At 39.7% G+C, this 24,363-nt stretch overlaps 1 protein-coding gene across 5 annotated transcripts in view; it reads right to left on the bottom strand.

The window, feature by feature from the left end:
- Positions 1-15,140, bottom strand: part of ICE1 (interactor of little elongation complex ELL subunit 1) — a 41,897-nt gene extending 26,757 nt beyond the window's left edge. Inside the window, exons 1-8 of one of the 5 annotated variants that reach the window (XM_038127329.1) lie at positions 12,045-15,140; positions 11,244-11,302; positions 9,670-9,709; positions 9,125-9,150; positions 8,258-8,369; positions 7,197-7,273; positions 1,951-1,988; positions 39-121 (exon numbers count right to left, since the gene is read on the bottom strand). In XM_038127329.1, the coding sequence (XP_037983257.1) occupies positions 39-121; positions 1,951-1,988; positions 7,197-7,273; positions 8,258-8,369; positions 9,125-9,150; positions 9,670-9,709; positions 11,244-11,302; positions 12,045-12,128 (519 nt within the window). In that variant the 5' untranslated portion in view covers positions 12,129-15,140. Of the gene's footprint in view, positions 1-38; positions 122-1,950; positions 1,989-2,087; positions 2,915-7,196; positions 7,274-8,257; positions 8,370-9,124; positions 9,151-9,592; positions 9,628-9,669; positions 9,710-11,243; positions 11,303-12,044 lie in introns of those variants that run through there. The other 4 variants (XM_038127327.1, XM_038127328.1, XM_038127330.1 and 1 more) reach the window with 4 other exon arrangements.
- Between the last annotated feature and the right edge of the window lie 9,223 nt (positions 15,141-24,363).

The raw sequence follows: 24,363 nt of genomic DNA, 5'->3' as shown, positions 1-24,363 counted from the left end.
CTAAAAGAAGTTTCACACAAAGACAAGGAAAGCCTTACTTGTGCTTTTTTAAGCTCCTTTTCAAGCCTTTTCTTTTCAGTTTTTAGTTGTCTGAAGTCCTGTGTATGCTTTGTTGCAGCCTCTTCAAAAAAGAGAACCAAATTTCAATTTAGAAACTACACTGTAAAGAGACTACTAAATTAAGTAGTGCTGGTATAGTGGTTCCCTAGTTTGCAGATAAAATTACCAGAAAAAAACAGTGTGAAATACAAATCTACTGAAGTTATATTTTGGTTCATTCAGACAACATCTCATGGATACAAGTATGTTGCCTTCTACTGTATAATTACTGTTTTGAACCACAGCAATACATTTATTAGTTTTCTCAATTATATGCAAGAATGAAGAGTGAGTAATATTGTAATGATGTTGTACTGCAGAACAATATACACCAAGTGAAAAAAAAAATAAAATTGAGTTGCAAGGGGGTTTTTTTACATGTTTTATTCTCTTATTTAAATAAGAGCTTTGGTTCAAAGATGAAAACACCACAGCCAGTGCATTAGAAAGATACATACAGCACTCAAGACTAACAGAGAAGAGGACCCTATCTCTTAATGTCTAACAGACACCTGGCAAGAGGGCAGATGGGTGGAAATAGAGGATACAGGGTAGGTAAGAACTGAATGCAAGGTTCCTAGGAAAATTCTCAGGTGACAGAGTCAGCTGAGAGACCTCCTGAGAGTTCAGCTTGATGACTTATATATGGATAGGAAAGAAAAGAAATGGAATCTTCCTGCTGATCAAATCAGAAGAGAGCCTATTAAAATAAGAGGTTTTAAAAAGGAACCTTGAGTGGTAGGCTAACAAAAAAAACAATCACGGCAAAATTTCATACTGCCAAAAGATACAATGTTTGAGATGTTTAATGAACACAGAAAAATCCAAAACTGATAAAATAGTCACTGAAATTGGACCTAACACATACTCTCTCTCACTATTTTGTTCTAGTTCTGCCAGAATTTGAGATTTTGGAGGCAAGTGTGTAAAAAGCCTGGCTGTCCTACAATGGAACTCCAAAATTCTCATCAAAATAAACACCTTGTACCTGTACTTTACAGTAAGATTCAGGGGGTTTCTAACACTAGGATATGTCACTCAGTTCACAGTATTTTTGAACTATGGTAAGCACAGCTAAAATATGTGTGATATGAATGCAAATATCTGCCTTGCCAATTGATGACACAGCAAGTGAAGTCTCAAAAAGTTTACGTATATCCATCCTCGCAAACAAGAAAAACACAGCGCCATGAAGCCAATGCTTTTTCTCCATGTAAAAAAAAAGCAAGCAAACAAACAAACTAACCAACTAAAATACAAGTGCCAGACTTTTTAAAAGTCAGAAAATGTGCATCAGGAACACCAAATATTTAAATGTGAACATAAACATGAAGAATCCTGCCAGGATTATTAGAACACTGGAGCACATGCCCTATGAAAACAGTCTTATTGAACTAGACTTAATCAGCCAGAGGGGAAAACATAACAAATCATAGAAAGAATACAAGAACAGCTTTCCTGTACAAGGAGGTATCAAGAAGATGGAACGAGACTGTTCAATCAAGAAGATGGAATGAGACTGCTGTATGGTATACATAAGGTGTAAACTGAAACATGTGAGTTTCCAACATGTTACTGAACTAAGTTGCCTACAGAGGCTGGTAACATTCCATCCTTTGAAGTTTTCATGACTAGAAGTTCCCTTCCAACTTCATCTGAGTCATGTGCCGAAGACACTCAGCAGAAAATATACTGCAGGAGGACTGATATAAATCAGAGACTAAGTACCCCACATAGACTGGCCTGACTTGCTCCTTGGGCATCAAAGTTAAAGTCACAATTCCTCTGGACAGAAAAGGAAAAAAGAGATTAGGTTACTGTACTGTTGTCCTACTTAATGTAGAAATTTACCTTCAAGTTTTTTCACTTTAGTTTCCAGTTTCTTTCTCCTGTTAAAAAAAAAAACACATTATAGATATTTTTTTAAAATGGAACTATGTTGCATGAAAAGTCAGAAAAAAAAATCTAGCTATTCAAAGAAAACACACCTCCTGTAACCAGGACCTGTGAGACCAATGAGTCTCTGAAGTTGAAAAATTAAATTGGTGGCTTGCTGCTGGCATTCTCACACAAACAGCTGTATCTGTTACAGAGGCAAAGTTTGCTTTTAAGAGAGTCAATCCACTAAATATACCTTTAGCAACAACTTGGAATTAGAAATACAACTGCAGAAAACTGGTTTCTGTTTTTTGCATTTCTATGATGTAATGCAGACAGGTTAGCTTTACTCCTTAAAAACAATCAAGCTTTGCTTACAATGAACAATATCTAAGCAATGAGATAATCAGGAATAGCCCTCAGGATGACTTATGTCCCACACCTTTTTATTCAGAACATCCAGATGCTTTAGACTAAAAGTCAAACCAAAGGAAAAAAGATGAAGCATCCTGAACAATTTTGACTTCAACATTTCCAATCCTACCTTATATGTAAAACACAGAACTGGAAAATAAATGAATAGGAAAAAAAACCCACATTTCTATTCTTTTTTTTTCTATTAAATTCCAATATCCCAGAAATTGTTTTCAAACTGTTGTAGTAAGTAGACAATTCTACCAATGATCACTGATCACTTTCATGAAGCAGAACACAGTTCATCTATTCCCCATATTAAAACCTGTGTAATAGATTGAGATTTACCATCTAAGCCTTTCTGGGTGTTCAGGCTTTAATTACCACTTCAGACATTAAGCATAATATATTCAAAATCCCACTCATAAATGGTAAGATTGACCACCTTTTGCATGTTCAGTAGTCAAAGTATTTATAGTATAAAGTAATAGACAAGAATTCTGTGCCTTCTCAGCCTGAAAAGGTTCATACTTACTTTCCTATATGATGGCTTTGACAGTCAAGCCATAGGTGAGAACTTCAGCAAAATACTCATAAAATACCTTTCTAGAAAAAAATAAGGGGAGGCAGGGGAGGGGGGAGTTGTCCTTTAGAAAACAAGAGGTAAGAAACTTTTGTTTTTCTGTAGATTATCTTCAAGTGAATGCACAGAAGTGCTACCTACATGGACATTTGGAAGCAAGATAAGTTGACACAGGAAGACCACAGAGATGCTGTTTACTATTGCAGGGAGAAGACTCATGCAGCCAAAGCTCAATTAGAATTCAAGCTGACCAGTACTCTGAAGGACACAAAAAGAGCTTTTCAAAATATCTTAACAGCAAATGGAAGATCAGAAATAACATCAGTCCATTTCTTGATGAGGTTAGTCATTTCACAAATAGGGACACAAAGCAGAGATATTTAATGCCTTCTTCACATCTCTCACCAATGACAGACCCTAGGACTCCCAGAAACCTGTGCTGGAAGACCATGAGTGGCTTGTTTAGATTAGGAAAGAGAAGACTGAGGGGTGACCTCATCACAGTTTACAACTTCCTCATCAGGGGACAGTGGAGAGAAAGGTGCTTATCTCCTCCCTCTGGTGACCAGTGATAGGACAGAAGGAAATGCAATGAAGCTGCATTGGTGGAAGTTTAGATGGGACATTAGGAAAAAGTTCTTCAGGCTCCCCAGGGAAGCAATCATTGACATCAAGCCTGTCAGAGTTCCAGAAGCACCTGAGTGACAGTCTTAGTCCTACAGCTTAGTTTTAAGTAGTTCTGTGAGGAGAAGGGAGTTTGACTCAATGATCCTCATGGGTACTTTTCAACTTGAGATAAAAAAAACTAGGATACAAATAACAAGAATCTGAACAAACAAAGAAAAACAAAGTGCCAACATTATCATTGCAATAATATTTATAAATTAAGTAATTACCTTTACATAGGCAGTACTATACTAATTTCATCAACACACAACTACATGAAGAAAATAGGTAGATGTTAAATATAGCAATTTACAAAAAGCAGTTTGCAGATGATGCATTTGGGCAGAACTCCTCTTATGTTACCCAACTCAAGTTCCTATCTGATCCTTAAGATACATGCACAACTGCAGCTGACAGAATGCTATGCTAACAGAAGTTGTACTCCATGGGAATTGCCATTCCTGTAGAATATTCAGATCTCAACTAGACAGTCCTGAGCGAGCTAACTTTAACACTGGCTCTGACTAGCAGGATCAAAGGACATGAGTGATAATTTCTCACCTAAGTTTTTTAACAGTACCTGTAGATTAACAGTAATTTTATGCATAATTCACTATTACTCAGCTTCTGAAAAAAAATCCAGCTTTCAAATTTCTGAACTCATATGACCTACTGCTTCAAATGGCCTCAGTATCAGAGGTATACAAAACAGCAACAGCATCACAGAATTGAGGCTGAGGTGACAAGAATCCTCTGGAAGTTATCATGTTCAGCCCACACTGCTCAAGCAGGGCCACCTACAGCTCACTGGTCAGGACCATTTCCAAATGGCTTCTGAATATTTCTAAGGATGGTAAGGCCACAAGCTCCCAGGGCAATCTATGGAAATAGTTAGTCATTCTCACAGCAAAAAGTGTTTCCTGATGTTCACAGGAAACATGACCTTCTTTGTCTTAGTTTGTTCCCACTGCCTCTTGTCCTATTGCTAAGGTCTAAGGAAGTGAGCCTGGTTCTCTTTTCTTTACATGCTCCCTTCAGGTATTTATAGACATTGGTAATACCACCCCTGAGTCTTTTCTTCTCTAGACTTCACAGTCTCAGTTCTCTCAGCCTTTTGTCACTGGAGAAATGCTCCTATTCCTTAATCATCTTCATTCCTTAATCATCACACTCCCATATATCCATGTCTCTCTTGTATTGAGAAGTCCAGAACTAACACAGTACTTCAGGGGTGGCATCAGAAGTGTTGAGCAGAAGAGAACAGCATCTCCCTCAGCATGCTGGCAAACCCCACTGAAAACCAAGATACTGGTAGTCCTCTTTGCCACCAGTGTGTATCGCTGGCTCATGTCATGAGATCATCCCAAGCTGCTGTCCACCAGCACGTACTGGTGTATGTGATTGTTCCTCATCGGGTGTTGGGTTTCACACTCCTTGCTGAGAAGTTGCCTCATGTCTTCAGCCTATCAAGCTTGTGCTGGATAGCAGCATGCCCCTCTGGCCCATCAGCCATACTTGTGCCATTGGCAAGCTTGCTGACAGGTTCTGCCCCATCATGCAGATCACTAACAAGATGTTAAACTGGACTAGACCCACTATGCAGCCCTCTCTGTCTCCCCCCAGGGTAGTATTATCTACTGGTCTCCAACTAGACTTTGCACAGTGTTCATCACCACACTCAAAGCCCAGCCATTCAGCCAAATTTTGATCCGCTGTCTATCCATCCAGTGCCTACAGCACCAGCCTAATGGGCTATGATGAGGCTACCATGGGAAATGGTGTCAGAGATCTTATTGATGGCCTGTCAGACACTAGCCACTGCTCTCCCCTGATCTAGAAAACATGTCAATTTATAAGGTCAGTGAAGCACAACTTTCCCTTGGTGAGGCCATGCTGTCTACTCCAGAGCTTCTTGTCCTTCACGTGCCTGAAAAAGAGTTCAAGGATGACCTACTCCATCTCCTTCCCAGGGATCAAAGTGAGGCTGACTGGCCTGTAGTTCCCTGGCTCCTCCTTCTTGAAGATATGAGCGACAGACAGGGACAAACATTATATCTGCACTGACACAATAAACTGCCAGAGTGGTCAGTTTCCTCTTAAGATGCAGTTAGCAAGGGGGTAGCTGCTCTCTGCTTCTCTTAGATAAGACGATGTACTGAATATTTCACTAAGCTCACAGTACATTGAGTACATCTATATGTGAAGTAAGTGCAGAATGGCTGAAGAAATTACAACAATCCCAGTCTCCTCATACAGTCTTTTGGGTAATAATGGCTTGCTGCTCTGCTTGTGAATACTGTATGTTTCACAAGTCATGTAAAGAGACTAGTTTATTTCTTTTGGGAAATGCTTCAGTCACTTGATCATCTCTGTGGACCTTCATTAGACTCTCTACAGTATACCCATATCTCCTGTACAGAAAAGCCCAGAACTGGGCACAGTACTTCAAGGCATGGCCTCACCAGTACTGAGCAGAGAGAACCAATCACTTCCTTTGACCTGCTGGTAGCACCAAAATAGCTTAGAAACACCAAAGTTAAAAATGATAACCAGCTTACATGGAACCAAGGAGTCACCAGCAGGAGTCCCATTGGGATGTGTGCTAGAAGACATCAGAAATAAAAGCTGACTACAAAATCAAGCGGGTCTTAGAATTCCAAGTCACTGGAGCGCAATCAATGGTTTTTGTAAATGCAAAGTGATGCACATGAAGAAAAATAACCACAACTACTAACACCTTGCTATATATTAGCTGGTTCTCTTCTGAGAGCATGAGTACCTTCCCACACAATATTGAGAAGTCACAGTTCCCTGACATAGGTGATTTAAAGGTTAAAAATATTAGAAGATTAAAGAGCAATTAGACAAGTCCATTAGAGTATGCATCAAGAGCTGTAAGAGCTAACACAGACATATGCTCCAGGCAACTAAACCTTTGACTGACTGCTTACTGGAAAAACAAACTTTGGGAATTACCAAGGCACAGAGAATAGAAGACACAAGGCACATCAGAATACTCTGTATTATGGCAGCAAAAATTACTTTTGCACTTTTGGTGCCAATTCCCTCCTGCTCATTTCCAAACATGGCAGACTATGAACTGCTGAGCTGTTACATTAAAACAATAATTTTAAGGACTGATTTTAGTAAAGACCACTTTGGCAATATTATTCTTATACTGATGTCAGAGACTTTTATTCTTATACTGGCCTCAGCAAAACTGAAATGGATGGCAATAACAAAAAGCTGAGACTAAGAACCACTTAGAACTGGAGAAACTACAGCTTTTTTATATTTCATCCTGTTCTCAAAGACTTTCATTAAACAACCACATAAAGCCACTTCACAACAAGACAATAAATAAAGTAACACTGCACTCAAATGAGTTTGCTACAAAACTTAGGATCATTTTTCCATGAACTCCTTGTTCTAAGAACCCATAAATACAAAAATTTTAGCAAAATGGAAAGCATAACTAGATAAGGTATATTATTAAGTTTGGAAAAGGTAAGAGAGGCAAAGAAAGGTTGAGAAAAAAAAAAGAAGCATCACTCACACAGCATCACTGTTAATTATTTCTTCTTTAATTTTAACATATTCCAGTTGACTCTCCTGATAAATCTTGAGAGAACTCTGAAGAAGGAAAGCACAGTTAAAATATGTCCATACTGAGGGAAAAAAAAAAAAGGCAGACAACTTACCTCTTCTAATGAAAACAGTTCCTGGCCAAAAAAGTTTAAGTATATTCAATAAGAAAAGAAGCAAGTAGGAAAGTCAGGTTTTCTTTAAAGGCAAAAGTTATAACAAACAAACACATTAATCTCTTTATGTCTATCTTTTAAGTACATGCCTTCAACACCTAGTTGGATAGGAACTTGAAGCTGAAGTCAAGATCTTAACTATTACACACCATACATATAATCCTGTTTTTTCTGAAAAAGTTCCATCATGACATCAGCTACTAATGCTTGCTGAGGGAAGAGCAAGAGCATTCTAACACATAACACTAACTAGGTACAGCAACAAGACAAATGTTAGTATCTTTCTTATACCATTATAAAAAAGCTACAAGAAAGAAAGTGCTTTTTTTCTTCAGAAATTATAATAATGTCTAGAAAATACATACATGTAGGTAATTTGAACAATCTAAACCTTCTTTCCTGTAGACTAAATCTCAGCTAAGCAATCAGAGAGAAATTAGGAAAAAACTTCAGAAGCTAATGATGTAAAACATATGTTCAAAAAGGTAACAGAAGCACAACACTGTTCTGCACAGACCCTCTTTCTTGGCACCTTTTCACTAGTACAAGTCATAATCAATAATCTGACAAGAACAGAGCAGAAAATCAAAGGAGTCTGAATGTTTCTCATTCCTTCCTTCCTTAGTGAGGAAATAACCAAATAATCTGATCAAAAACTTTAAGAACTACAACAACCTAAACTTATTGCCTCTCTGAAACCTGATTTAATTAATTCCACCTAACTTTCCCAGAGCTACCTGTCCTAGTGAGATGGAAATAAGAACAGACCTCATTAAAAGTCAGCTTCATTAAGATGAGCATTAGGAATATGCATTTCCTTCAACAGAAAAAGTGCAAGTTACTTAAACAAGCCCACCTTCTTTTCTTCCAACTCTGCCTTCAAGGAACCCAACTCTTCCTGGCATTTTTCCAGAGGCAGAATTTTCTGTAACATCTTCTCCACTTGGCAACGAAGAGCAAAGATCTCCCTGAAATTAGATGTGCAATTAAAAAAGTTGCCAAAAACACAGAGGCTTTGAAACTCAGTATTCTGATTCTTCAATCAAGCATCTGAGTATTTTGCTTTTATCCTATGGAAAAAATGCTGTGAGAGATACCTAAAAACTTTAAGAGTTTTCAGTATTCTCATCTTTCCACCTATTTAAAGAAAATCCAAGATTTGATTTAAAAACACTACACTAAACCCAAAGCTAGATGCAAGCAGATGGCATGTGCCACAGAAGTATGCTGCCTACACTAAAGTGCCAGTAATAAGTGTCTCTGCATACACAGTGCTGTAAAGTAAGACCTGAGTCCAAATGCAGTGTTTTTCAGCAGGCAGGTTGGAGTCCATAAAAATTATACATGCCTCTTCCTTTATAATCACAGAGTAAGCAAGGGCACGCAGATATAACTCTTAAGTCAAAATGTTTCACACAAATATGGATGCCCCAAATAGCCATACATTTAACCACCACCAAAAGATGAGCTTCACATCTCCACTTGGACTCTCACTAGCCTAGGGCCAGGAAAGAATCCCACACATGAATTGTAGAGGAAGGACAGATTTCTCTCCTTATCATCCCTTTGCTAACGATGGCCTAGGAAACATGGTAAAAGTACTATACTAAAAGTGCAGCTTAGACCCATGGCTGTTGCTATGACACCGTAAGACTCCTAAAACTAACCACAACACAGAGAATATAGTAATACATCTTTAGTAAACAATATAAATCCAACTTACCGTTCAGCAACTTGAAGCTGTAATCTCTTGTTAAGGTAGAAATTAAAAACAGTTTATCAAATGTCCTTACAGTATATTTCAATCCAACTGCCACTTGCAAAGAAACATCCAGTAAAGACTTCCTCACAGAAAAAAACCTCCCCAAGACTTACAGAACTAAGTGTTTGATACATGCATTTCAATACATTTGAAGTGAATAAGAAGAGCTTCTTCTGTTACATGAAAAATATTGAGTAATTCTCAGCAACTCAGATTTCAAACACACCACCTTAAACCATACACCAGAAACAGGCAGCTCTTAAGTGGACAGTTTTAATTCCAAAGGCCTATTTTCTTTATAAAACTCACACAGTTTGTTCTTTATTAGAGTCATCATCTCATAACCTAAACAGAAAGCCTCAACCCCTTTTATAAATGTTTTAGGTATACTAATCCTGTAAGAACACAAAGACAAAAACTAAAGGATATCACAGCATTTCTGTTGATAATCTGTCAGCAAATGACTGTAAGAAAAGAAAAAACCCAGACATTACTCATTTTCTCACCTGATTTTGACAATCATATGTTATGGTATCCTTCCTTTTGCTTTATGGATAAAGAGAGAAAGTGTAAAATTGGTTTACATTTTCTGATAGTAGTCAATACAACCCTTTGATTTCATTAAGCCTTTCAAACCTGAAATCAAACTGCTTTAAGTGGGAAAAAAAAAAACAACTGGCAATTACATTAAGTTGTAGCCATTAACTAATTGCAGCTTTTTAAAAAAAAGTATTGCTTAGACAAAGGAAATAATATACATACATATATATACTAGAAGATATATATACACACACACACACACACACATATATATATATATATATATAAAAACACGTTTCCAAACTTGAAAGGATGTTTTCCTAAAAAAGAACATACATCTCAGAGAAACAGTTTGAAAGACCCTAAAAGGCTTTAATCTTTATATTATTCTCCTAGCAGCCATAAAGGGTTACACCCTGATGCAAGAGGGCCATGGGAACAGGACCAAGGAAAGCTACTCCTTTCTTTCCTCAAAAGTTATGTTTTTTAAGAACAGAGAAAAGAAAGGACAAGAAAGAGTAATACCATGGGAGTTACCCTAATACAGAGAGGGCTGCATTACTTTCTATTGCAATAGTTAAGAGCAATCCAGTAAAGCCAAAAAGGAAAGGTTGAACTGCAAGTAGTTAAAGAAGAGGCAATTTCCACAAAAAATATATGCACTGGCAGAAAGAAGAGGGACACAAAATTTAAAATTCAGAAAAGAGATCACAACAAAGTTAAGGAGCTTTGAAAAAAAAAATTGTAGTTAAGAGACTCAGTGTGTGCTAGCTGAAATACTCTGGAAATAGAATGCAGGACTGTCATTTGGATTCACAAAAGCCAGACTGACATGGAGGATCTAGGAAAGGATACATAAAAAACAAACCACTACAATTAGGAGACATTGCATGGATATTAGGCCATAGTATGGAGGTATACATAACATATCTTGATATATTATTCCATAAAATATGTTGATGGGTTTTGAGAAGAATTGAAAGCAAGCACAGAAAAGAAACCAAACTGTAGGAAGGATTTTATAATCACTCCATTCTGAACAATGTTCAGCTTCACTTTTCACATTCTGATATTTAATCCCAACAGAATTTTTGAACTTAATGATCAGACTAAATTCTGCTGAAAAAGTTCATATCTGTACTCAACTTTTAGTTCCCACATTCTTCACCACAGAAAAATGACATAAGCGAGCACAATTAAATGAACAAAATAAATATAAATAAATATCATAAATTATCTACTTCTGTGTTAAATAAATAAATCTCTTAAAAGAGTTGCTTCTAATGATGTTACTTCTAATGATATTACAGGTACACAAAATAGCCCCATTTACTGTAATTATGCACAGATGTTTTACAGAATAAATTAGTCTTACAGTCTAGATTTAGGACATGTTTGTGAAGAACTTTCATTTTGAGAAGCATTTAGTGTAGTGCATAAACGAATATCCACATTCCAAAAATCATATCTCCTCCATTGCTGTAAGTACTTAAGAATAAAACCCAAACAAACAAACAAAACCATGTGCAATTGTACTTACTCTCCATCAATTATTTTTTGCTTCAGTGCAATTAATGCAGCCACATATTCATTCATATTCTGTAAGGAAGAGTCTCAAGTCAGTAAAGAACTTACACCCCAAAAATCAGTACTGTAAATAACCCCTAATCCAATGGTTAATTTTATAGAAAATACAATAAACTGTCTTCATTCAAGCAGAGAATGCAGACTCCACAAGTAAGTATGCATCTTTAAGTGAGGCCTTGCTACAAAGGCTCTTCAAACTTTGCCTTTGCAGTAGATTCTACACTAAATCCCTATAACTTTTTCCGTCAAAATCCAATTAACCTTTGGCAGAATATTAGCAATAAACATTAGCTCACTAGAATCTACAGATTTTCCAGTTTCTTATCCATACTCATTCTAAGTGTGTCTTATGAACTCTCAACAGGACCTTCTCTTCATTGAAAGGAAAAACAAAAATTACCCAAAGCATAATACCATACACAATAGCTTAAGAGCCCTCAAGGAAGTAAACTCTAAATCCTTATACTGCACCGAAGCAAAGCCAAGAGGACACAACTAGAAATTCCCTGACAGATCCCACAAGGCACGTCGCAGATCCCACGAGTTACTTTTCCACACTTCGCCTAGCTAAAGCTCGACACTGCTGCTACTTTTAGAGCCCATTTACCACGCACGCCAGCCGCGTTCCCGACGGCACAGGGAGAGGTGACTGTGGTACCCGACACTTCCGGCCAGCGGCCCGGCGCTGATCCACTACCTCGTCCATGAGCAAAAACCCCACTCCAACGCCACAGGGACGGCGGTCCATGCCTACCTGCTGGAGAACACCGCAGTTAGCGCAGGCCCTGTCGGCGGCCGCAGATCCGGCCAGCGGTGGCGGCGTCTCTCCGGGCATCATCGTGCCCACGCCTCCGTCCGGCCGCGAGAGCGGCGCACACGCGCCGTTCCAATGCGTCACACACCGCGCCACCGCCTTAGCAAGGACCCAGCTCGCCTTCGTCTCCTCAAGAATGCTGTCCACTGCTGCCTGACTAGCAGCAGACAAGACAGCAAAAAGTGGTCTCTGCAGAGACTGAGCGTTGAAAGCGACCGGTGGAGAGCGACTTAGCCCACTGAAAGGCACGGCCTCAGCCACGCCCTTCTACCACCACTATTATTTTATCTTCTTTTAGGTGCGGGCGCTTCTGGTAAGGGAACTACTGTAGGCCTGGCGCAGGTGCGGAATAGGGCAGCTTCTATCACCTGGCGCGAGAGGAGGGACGGCGCCGCCGCTGGAGACGCGCGTGGGGGGAGAGGTGGGGCTGCGCGCAGGGGTGCAGCAGTTCAGTGACAGTGCGGCCACGAGGCCAGGCTGGGCAAAGCTCCCCTGCAGCCGGAATCACCGAACATTGATCTCGGTGATCCGCGACGAACCTAAGGTGATACCGAAATCGGCCGGAAAATAAACTAACACAATTTGAAATGTTTGAAAGCCGGCATTCTTTATTACAGCTTTGGACACTTTGGGAGGATAGCTCCTCTAATCGGATGTGTGTCATGAAACTACAACAGGGCATGAATTCTATCTTGATAATACATATTCATTACAACAGACTTCCTAGCTAATACATAAACATCACTGTCATAGAACTAATTTGTATGCGTCTGCCTTCTGGTAGAAGTCCTTTTATAGTGCTAGACGGTCATCTGACGGGGTCTCTGATGCTCGTACTCACTGAGTGTCCCAATATTACAGACGACCTTCCCTTCAACATTTTTTTTGGGCCTGCGTTGTTGCTTCTTGTTACATAACTTTACAACAAAATCCACTATATTCCTCATTATCTACTTATCCACTGGTTCCAGCCACGTTTATCATCTTGTGCATACTTCTACATTCTTTTGGTTTGGGGTTTGTTTTGGTTTTTTTGCTAGTTAGTTTTTAAACTCTATCTAGAAACTTCAAGAGAACTGAAAATTTATATTCTCTTTGTTATCTCTCAGAAGCTAATCACTCTTGCTGCCTTCTCTCTGCTCCTGTGCTGCCAAGCTAGATCTGCCTCCTAGACAAGGGCATGCGTAGCTGATGCCATTCCCTGACACACACACCCCCCCAGTTTTTCAAACGGGAGCATACCAGTTCAGCTCACTCAGACAGCATCTTGTGGAAATATAATACTCATGGGAAGAGATCAAGCTTTTTATTTCGTCCAAGCATTTGTAAACACTTTTAATATTTAGCATCGCTTGTTGTGACTGCCTGCATTTGCCACTTACACTTCATCTTTCTATAGCGAGTAAGCTTGGGAAAGACTTTATAGAATTACAGAGCGGTTTGGCTTAAAAGGGACCTTACAGATCATGTAGTTCCAAGGCCCCTGCCATGGGCAGGGACCCGTGCTGCTAGATCACGTTGCTTATGTGTTTCAGGCCATGCTTTCAATCACTTAGAGGCACAGAAGTTAAAGTAGTAAGTGCTTACTGTTGTGAAAAACGCTAATCACTTGTTCTAAATTTTTTAAAGTTTAATAGTAATAAAATTATTATTAAAATAGTAATAAAAATTAGAGTAATAAGAATTTGGACAATCAGAGTTAGGACAATAAAGGACAATAAAAACAAAGACATATGGACAGTCTGGGTGCCTCCTGGGCAATTAAGCCCCAAAAGCACACATGCTAACAAAGCATTAACCCTTAAAACCAATAGCCTGTTGCATATTCATATATCTCATACATGATGCATAAATTCTCTTCAAATAAAGGGTGTTGTCTGGTTATTGTCAACTTCTCCCCCTTAATCCTTTTGTCTCCTCAAAGTCGGGAAGGAGGTGGAAGAAAGTTGTTATTTTCCGATAAGGAGGCAATAGTTTTTCTCTCGGGGATTTAGGTGTCTTGTTGCTGTTGTCTCTGTGCAAAGAATTTCTTGATTATCTCGTCCCTTTCTTGAGCTAGTTAAAAAAGTATCTTACATCTCATAGTTTTATTTTAACATTATGTTATAATCTACAGCTATACCACACTACTTAAAAAACCACAGTAATACTAATTAATACAACATAACACATACAGTATTCCTTTTAATATCTGTGAAGAGCCAATCAGGTAATATGTACTTCTCACACTATATTGTGCTACCCTGTGTTACCATTTGAGGTACATAGAAATCACTCAGTATTTAGCAGACAGGACAGATGGTTGCACAAAGTGTAAATTAGTTTGTAGGAAAGACATTTCTGTTCTTGTGAGCCAGCGAAGACTTCCTGAAGATAAGGAAGGCCTCCTATCTCTCTTAGGGAAGATACCAAGACAATCAACATGACAAAGTGAAGAAAGAGAGAAAATAAAAAGATATGGGCTTTACTGGTTGGCTCACAGAGTGATGTGGCTCCTTTTCTATTGAGAATTTTGTTTCCTTTTTATGACCAATGGGCAGTGTATGTGTTTGTTAAGCAAATGTAAATATCTTGTAAAACTATAAGGGCAACATGTTGCTTTAATAAAATAGATCTATAAATAGATCTTCTGATGGAATCCTGGTGCTTTGCACCGAGTGGGGCTCTATAACAACATTAGTTTGTGATTTTTTTCTATTCAACTTATGGTGTTGTACTTTATTCACTGCATGCTGCTGCTTACACTTCTAGTCTACCTGAAACTTTCTCTGGCTTACAATTTATCCAGTTGCTTTTTCACTGTTGTCTTCCTTGTAGTTTGTACATACTCCTTAGGGGACTCAATATTCATTTCTAGTTCTGAAGACCATGTTAAATCTTTTTTCTGATGAACATTAATGTATACAGTTGCACAGTTACCTGGACCTTAATGAAGACATTGAAACTTGTAACTCCTGTATAGGTGCTCTGATGAAACATAGTGTTTCAGGCTTTCTCTTTCTACTTTGAGAGCCTTACAGCAGTATAATAAAATACCCTTTAGAATAACAACAGAGTTTGTGTGTCAGTGTCACTGGAATGAATTTACTCTCTAGGCTGAGTAAGTTTCCCATGTGAAGTGCCCTTTCAAGAGAATGGAGCTGAGTACTACTCATTTTAGATTTGAGAATTTGGGGCTGTAGTCAGTCAGGTAACAAGGTACTATATTAGGTGAGTTTCTTAATGACAGGGTTCTGCAGAAAGAAACAATGCTATATCTGAAAGAAATTATTAGATGTTTTCAGAAGAATTCAATGTTTCTTTTAACTATTCATGCTTAAAGTGAAAATGTTACCAAAGTGTTGGTTTAACATTAAAGATGTCCAAATTTTCTAGTTGTTTAGACTTCACAGAATCATTTAAGTCAGAAAAGACCTCCAAGATCGTCAAGTCCAGTATTTACCAATCTTCACCTTGTCAACTAGGCTCTGGCATTCAGTGCTACATCCAATATTTTCTTGAACACCTCCAGGGATTGGTGATACTACTGCCTCCTTGTGCAGCCTATTCCAATCCTTAACCACCCTGTCCATGAAGAAATTCTTGTTATGTCCAATCTAATCCTCCCCTGGCACAGCTCAAGGCTATGTCCTCTTATCCTGTTACTAGTTGCCTGGGAGAAAAAAGGCTGACCCCACCTTGCTACAACCTCCTTTCAGGCAGTTGTAGAGCACAATAAAGGTCCCCCTAAGCCTTTTCTTCACACTAAACAACCCAGCTCCCTAAGCTGCTCCTCCATGGACTCATGCTCTAAACTCTTCACCATCTTTTTGCTCTTTTCTGACACACTCCAGCAGCTCAATGTCTTTCTTGAATTGAAGTGCTCAGAATTGGACATAGTAAACAAGGTACAGCCTCAACAGTTCCAAGTACAGGATGGTAATCACTTCCCTAGTCCTGCTGGTCACACAATTGCTAATGCAGGTCAGGATGCCATTGGCCTTCTTGGCCATCTGGTCACATTGACAAACGCATTTACAGCCAGCTGTTGACTTACACCCCCACATTCTTTTCTCCTAGGCAGCATTCCAGCCACTCTTCCCCCAGCCTGTAGAGTTCCATGGGGTTGCTGTGACCCAAATGCTGGACCTGGTACTTTGCCTTCTTGAACCTCATACAGTTGGCCTTGGCCCATCAATCCAGCCTGTCCAAGTCCCTCTGCAGAGCCTTTCCACTGTTCAGCAGATTATACACTTCTGCTCAACTACTTGGTATTCTCCATGAGTGGACAATTGAAAGTGCACTTGATTCCCTCATCCAGATCATCAATAAAGATATTAAACAGGGCTAGGCCCAATACTGAGCCTCAGGGAACCCCTCTAGTGACCAGCCACCAACTGCATATAGCACCACTCGCCACATCTCTCTTGACCCAGCCATCCAGCCAGTTCTTAACCAGCAAAGACTGCACCTGTCCAAGTCGTGGGCTGCCAACTTCTCCAAGAGAATTAGTTGGGAGACAGTATCAGAGGCTTTGCTGAAGTCCAGGTAGACACATCCACAACTTTTCCCCCATCTGCTAGGTGGGCTATCTGGTCATAAAAGATTAATTTGGTCAAGCAAGACCTGCCTTTCCTAAACCATTCTGGCTGGGCCTGAGCCCTTGGTTGTCCTGTGTTGGTGATGGAGAGAGATGGGGAAGACTGATTCAATGATCAGAATCCAATTTATTTGTGAGATACAAATGCTTAGATACTGTTTTAGAGAGACTAGTAATGTGTACTACAATGATTAGGTACAATCACATACACAAACTTATGCATATAACAACATCTCTTGCTTGCAAAGTTTAATGGGATTTTCTTTTTCTGGTACACCTGTCTGATTTAATCTTCTTGCAATCTAGGTCTAATTTTCTAAGTTCTGTTTGCTTTTGCCAAGGCATCCTGTTATCAAATCTCTTATGTTAAGCAGGTCCAAAAGTCCATCATCTGTCTTGTGTCCCCTAATATCCAAACATCTCCCCCTTTCCTTTTGACCAAATATACTCTTTTAATGACCTTATTAATTAATCTCTGCACACATTGAAAGGTATCATGATTAATACAATTATTATCAGAACTACCACATACATACCTATCCTAAAAAGAATCTTTTAATTAAAAACTCCAGCCACTAAAAGGCTCAGGCTTGATCTTTATAAACTAAAATAATTTGTGATGGCAGCCACATTACTGGATTTAGAAAGGGTGCCAGAAGTGTAATTGTACCAAAAGGTTTGATTCTTATACACAGGGTGATGGGGAGAAGCATTTTTAGACTGATTCCTTCCCATGTATTTAAAATTAACCCAAAAATCCAATTTCACAGAACCCAGGAATTCTAATTCTTGGGGTTCCACCAAGGGTGTTTCAGGAGGGTAAGGGATCCAATTTGATATGGTGTGGTTTGCTTTCAAAAAATTTTAGTGTAAATACTAATGTAAAATTCTGGATGAGCTATATTCCCCTAACTTTTTGTGTAAATATTAGTGTAAAGTTCTGGAGGACCTATATTCCCCCCTAATTTTTTGGTTTTAGCAACCTGTGTGTTTCTCATTATGAACATGACGGTAATATAAAAGCATAACAATATGTAATAAAACAATAAACTTACACTAAGTAAAAATAAATCAAATAAAAGATAAAATTAGTAGCAAGTGAAAAATAAAATGGTGATTTAAAACAATACGGTATCAATTTCTTAAATATTGTATTATTACTTAGAGTCTGTAGTAATTGACAAGCTTTAATTTTTAAAGTGAGGGCTTGGAAAATCATTCCCAGGTAAGATTTCCAAGTTCACCTTAAAAGGATGTTTAGCTATTATAGGTCCAAATTTGATAAGGAACTGGTAAAGCTGGTGTTATGAGTGAGATTGCCAATTTAATTTTATCAATAATTTGCCAGAGCCAAATTATGATATAAAAACAAAGTACAAAATTTATTTCGCGCAAATTGACAAAATTTCGGTAAGCCACGGATCGGACAGAGTCTAGCCCGGGAATAGACCCTGGGTGACGCCCTGAGCAACTCTAAGCACTGGCTGCTCCAGAGTGCGGCGAGCACACCAGCTTTCTCCATGTAGGTCTTTTTATCCCATTTTTTTTGCCGCGGGTTAGGAAGTCTATTGTCCTTTTCATAACCAAACAAGTTCTAAAGGTTTCTCTGGTCCAGTAGAATGGTATCTGATGGAAGGTGGTCCTGTCCTCGATGTCTTCAGGAATAATTCATCGACTTTTGGTCTTGTGCTAGACAGGATTAATCTTAACAGTACACAATCACATCCCGAGAGAGATATCCTTATCATTCGATACTCAGTTCTTACTGGAAATCTCTTTTGCAAACCGAAGTTTCCCAGAACTGTTTTAAAATTCTACTTAGAATTTTTCTTCCCCCTTGCTTCTTTCATCTATCAATGTCTAATTTCATTTATCAGCAAACCTGAAGTTTATTGTAAAAGCAAATATCTTTTTCCATTCATCAATCAGTGGAATCCTTCCCATTGTTTCTTTTATCTCTCACTGCTAGTTCTATCTACCAGCAGACCCACAGCTTGTTTGTAAAGACAAATCTGCTATTCCTCTTGTTATAAATGTGTCAAAATTCATAGGTAAATAAAGTGATGTGCTGAATGTAATATAGTTATAAATATGAACATAGTGAAATAAGCTAAGGTTAGTTATGAGAAGATTGGAGTTTTTTTACTATCACAGGAGGCTTGCCCAGGCAAGTTCCCAAAAGCTAAAGAAAAGTGGCTTTCAGGGGTTGGGAAACCTGTTGTCATACACATACCACACATAGTCTTGCTACATTTACATGTGAAGAAGGGGAAGCAGCACAGGATTTCAGAAATTTTAACTAAGTAAAGAGTCAGCCATTAGTGGCACACCTGCCTACAGATAGCCAGGGGAGATGACATATCCAATGGTAATCCATTCAAGCCTATAGTCCGTTTCTGAGAAATCCCTTAACATGCAAAGGACTACCAGTAAGGGACGGTTTAACTTGTATATCTTCCTGGACAGGGTGGGGGGGGTGGGGGATTTGTGTATTGTAAGCGTGGCTCTCAAGCTCTGTCTAGCAGGAGACAAGAAGCCTATGAATTATTCCCAAGACATTGGGAACTGGACCGTCTTCCATCTGATAGCTTTATCCTGAGACCCTGAGAACGAAGAAGCTTTGGGACTTACTTGATTAAGCAAAGGACAAAGGACATCCTGGCCTGCGGCAAGAAAAAGAGTATAAGAACTGGACTCAAACTCAAGCAAGGTGTACACAGCCACTCTGGAGCAACAGGGGCCCAGAGCTGCGTGTGTGTGTCACCCAGAGCCGAAGTCCCGGGCTTGACTCTGTCCATTTTAATTCGTGGCTTGTTTAAATTGTGAAATTCGAATGCAAAATAAATTTTATACTTTGTTACTTTATAATAATTTGACTCTCGCAAATTATTGATCCGGCTTAATTGGCAGTTATGTTTATAACATCTGTCTGGTGTGTGCAGATACCTGTCTCCCCCTTTGACAAAAGCCGCGCCACAATACACAAACTGCGTCTGGGAACACATACATGTTGAATAGAGTGTACAGGAATCGGGTTTTTTACATCCTAGTGAGATTCCCAGAACCGGCTATTCATGCTAAGTTGATTATCAGGAATATCTATCTATCTATCTCTGATTATCAGTGGCCACGATGGGCCGCTGATGTCATGGGCGTTCTGTGATTTAGGTAGGAGTTCCACAGTAGCGCAGTAGGAGCTTCTCCTTCACTTGCTAATTCCAGCTTCTATTCAGTGTGCATCTGTGGATACTGTGTTTCAAATGAAGCATGAGGTAACAAGTTTCCCAATCCCTGTGGCTGATTCCGTAAACTCAGTGGTTTTATGCCAGTCCCTAGTGACATGTCTGGACATGTATCCCAGTGTATTCTATCCCTTCTAAGTGCAATCATATTTTATTCAAACATTAATTTTAATATATTTATAACAATGCCATGAGTCAGAGTCAATAGCTCCAGGGAGAACAAACAAACAAGGTATGCATGCGCTGTCCAGGTGGTCCCAAAACTCCTGTGGGAAGCAAATTAACAGACTAATCAAGCAAAATTACTGTGTTGAAGGTTGCCAGGTCCATTCCTGCACTGCCTGGGGTGTCTGGTCAGTGACGGTCAGGCCAGGGGTGCTTGTGGTCCAGTGAAGGCTGCTTGGGGCGGTGGCTGGGCTGAGGCTTGGTCCGCTCTGAGGGATCAGCTGGGGCATCTGTGTCTTCGCGTGGTGCCACGCTCCAGCTCTGGTTTTCCAATATTGGACGCCCTTCAAAATCATACTTGGACTGACATTGATTATGGCACCGAGGGCAAATACCAGGAGTTTTGGGTCTGGCCTCTCCCTTTTCGAAACAGTCCTTTTTCAAATGCCAAGATTTCCTGCACTGGAAAAAAGTGTGGGGGTCCCCCTCCTTAATAGTTTTTTTCTTTAGTTGCATCCACTTGTCACAAGGGTCAGGAGGGAATGGATCAGTCTCATCATCTGAATCTATCAGTCCTTGATCGAAGGGGTCCCCCCACTCCTCACTGCTAGAGCCTAGGTCAGCTATATAAACTGCTAATGACTGTGAGAAAGGATCACTTCCCCTCCTTTGTTTGGGCAGCTGCGAGGTTGATGGCTCTTGAGTATCAGAAGTGCCAGTTTCAAGCGGGGAGAGAGAGTCAGAGTGAGGAGAGCCAGAGCAGGGTAGGGGGCCGGCAGCATCTGGCCGAGCTCGCTTTTTCAATGTCTTAAAAACTATCTTCCAGGACAGGAGTAGAAGTGACTTAAGGTCCTCCTTTAGGATGAGGGAGTCATGCTTGAATAGAAGGGCGAGCATGGTTTCATAGACGTCTTTCTCTTTGGATATTTCCTTTCCTATTTTTAGTTCCCCTGGCTCAAATGTCAGTAGCAGCAGACAGGCAATTGTGCGCCCTGGTGCAGTTCTCTCACCATCCTGATCAGTTCCAGGGCCTTGCCGACTGCCCACCAGTCAGGCCAGTTCCCGTCCTTACACGGAGGTACCAATTGTCGGCAATGGAGAGAGAAGGGGAGAACTGATTCAGTGATCAGAATCCAATTTTTTTTGTGGGATACAAATGCTTATATACTATTTTAGGGAGTCTAGTAATGTGTACTACTGTTAAAAATGGGACCACACTCCTGGTACTAAAAGTGATTTAGTACCAGTGCTTTCCTGGTACTAAAAGTGATTTATTATAACAAAAAGGCTTAAAGCAAGGGTGCAGTGCCCCTGAGCAGGGCATCCTGTCGTTCCTGTCAAGGATGTTGCAGAACTGGCACTGGGTCTTCTTCAGCAGCGATGTCCCTGATGTTCCAGGTGGAGCAGCAAAAATTCAGTGGGTCAGATGCCCCTTTTTATCCTGTTTTTTGTCCTTCCAGATTGGTTTATTTTTGTATCCTTCATTTGCATGAAGAGTAAAGGCGCTTTATTGGCCCATTACAGTTCTGTCCAGGCTGCCTCATTTTGCTTGGGGGTGGTACACTTTACTTTGGTGCAATATGGTACATTAAGTACCGTATTTCTTATAACTACCCTTTTAACCTTTTTTACCATAACCAAACTAACAGTACACACTTAACAATTGTCAACTATTTTACTGTAACCACGACATTTTTATCAAAATCCTTTGCTAGGATTTTTTTCTCCTGAGAAGCTGAGGACCCTCAGGAAAGAAATGTAAACAATAACTATCTGCTGCTGCGGAATGCAACAGGCACTTCTTTGCTTGGTCCATGTTAGGTGTTTCTACTTAATAACCAATCAAAGATCCAGCTGCGTCAGACTCTCTGAGAGTCACAAGATTTTATTATCATTCCTTTCTATTCCTTCCCAGCCTTCTGATGAATCCTTTCTCTCTATTCTTTTAGTATAGTTTTAATATAGCATTATAATATAATATATATAATAATATAATAAATCAGCTTTCTGATAAATGGAGTCAAGATTCTCATCTCTCCCCTTGTCGGAGTTGCCTGCAAATCCCACATTTTACAACAGTTTCTAACCTATTTTTAACACTACAATAATTAGGTACAATCACATACACAAACTTATGCATATAACAACATCTCTTGCTTGCAAAGTTTAATGGGATTTTCTTTTTCTGGTACACCTGTCTGATTTAATCTTCTTGCAATCTAGGTCTAATTTTCTAAGTTCTGTTTGCTTTTGCCAAGGCATCCTGTTATCAAATCTCTTATGTTAAGCAGGTCCAAAGTCCATCATCTGTCTTGTGTCCCCTAATGTCCCAACAGTCCTGTACGTGCCACATGATTGCACTGAAGATGATCTGTTTCATAACCTTTCTGGACACCAAGGTCAGGCCTGTAGTTCCTTGGATCTTCCTTCCAACATTTCTTGTGTATGGGCCATTGGCCAGCCTCCAGTCATCTGGGACCTCCCTGGTTAATTAGATGTGATTATAAATGATAGAGAACGTCTTGGCAAGCTTTTCTGCCAGCTCCCTCGGTACTCTCTCATGCAGTCCATCCGAACTCATAGACTTACGAGTGTGTAAGTTGTTCAGCTGGATTATAGGGGGGGCTATTCTATAACAATACCGGCAAGTAATTACAGGCATGACACTTCCAAGTTTCAGCAGCAAAAAGCCCCCTCTAATGTTACAGCCAATTTTTATCCAGTTTTCCAAGTCATCGTGTTTCATTCTAATTGGTTAGTAACTTTCCTGCCACTGAGTTCATTTGTAGGAATGTGCCCCCTATGGACAGAGTGACAGAACTCTGTCCCCTAAAAAGGAAAGAGCCTACGGACAGTGTGACAGAACTCTGTCCCCCAAAAAGGAAAGAGCCCAGAACTTTCTCCCAGTGATCAGGTAGGAAAATCACTGATAGGACCTTGGGGCTTCACCTCAAGTTTGGGGACAGGTAATTGGCCATAAGCCAAAAGGTCCTGCCTGGGCCATTTAGTAGAAAAGGACAGAACAAAGAAACCAAATTGCTTTTGTGAGGTGTCTTTTACCAGGAGCACAAGTCTGTGGCACCTGGATCGGTTTGAGTTTGTTATTTTGCCTTTATTAAACCTTTTTTGTTCCTGACTCTGTCACATCAGCCTCCTGCTCCTTTTATGCCTTCCAAAGAATGCTGAGCTATTCTGGGGTGTAACGTTGGGGTGTTGAGAGCTTATCAGATCAGCTCGAAACCCCCGGGCAAAACGTTATATTCATTGGTTAGAAGATGCTTGTGTATGTACATGCTAAGACTCTCTTTACACAGGTGTTTAAAAATTTTTTGTGGATTCTCATGGGATAGACTCTTTACTTTTCATAGGTATAACATGTTTTTCTCACATGAATAGATTGTTATGTGTGAGACAAATGCTCACTTTATAAATTTTAAAATATTTATCAAATCTTAACAAAAATACAACAAAAGGGCTAAATAAGGAAACATTGCAGTATGGGGAACTGCCCACATGGCTGTCTACCACTGGCCAGTTCATCTTCAAGATGGATGCTCAGTCTTTTATATTCCTGGAGGTTGCATCAGCCAACCCTTGCCCTTCCCAAAGTCTTCTGTCAGTCAGCTCTTCTTTGCCATTTATTGGCAGAGACTGCTTTCTTGTAACTTGATGGGAAGGTCAAGGGTTGTCATGCCACACCCCCTAGCAACACGCATTTCCATTCCCAACTGTAAGGGGCACATGTGCATGCCTTCTTTCTACCTGTCCTAGCCAAGCCAGGCTGTCTGATGGCAATAACAAGGGGATAGGGGGGAAGAGAACTATGGGGAGAACAGAGGACATCTCAACTACAATAACATAACTATACATCAATATTCACACAGTATTAATCTCTTAATTGCGAGAGCCAATCATCTCATTATCCATCTATAACCTTACGCAAACTGATTTTCATTCTTACGATTCTTTCTCATGGGAAATTAACAGGCTAGCTGTTAATTCAGCTGAGCAAGGCCTGATTTTATAAGGCCTTTCTTTTATAAGGTTATACTTGTGTGCAATACTGTTCTGGTCCCCATTCCTGTCTACCCGCTCAGAGGGCTGGTTGCCTTGAGGATAACTGGTATTACTGTTAAAGACTGAAGCAAAGAAGCCCTTAAGTACTTCAGCCTTTATCTCATTCTTGGTTACAATGTTTGCTCCCATGTTCAATAAAGGATGGAGATCTTCCTTGGCTCTCCTTTTGTTTTTGATGTATTTATAAAAAACACTT

Source organism: Motacilla alba, chromosome 2 (genome assembly GCF_015832195.1).
Source record: "Motacilla alba alba isolate MOTALB_02 chromosome 2, Motacilla_alba_V1.0_pri, whole genome shotgun sequence".
Taxonomy (NCBI): domain Eukaryota; kingdom Metazoa; phylum Chordata; class Aves; order Passeriformes; family Motacillidae; genus Motacilla; species Motacilla alba.
Note: the sequence above shows the minus strand (reverse complement) of the source record. Positions and strands in the feature narration are given on the sequence as shown.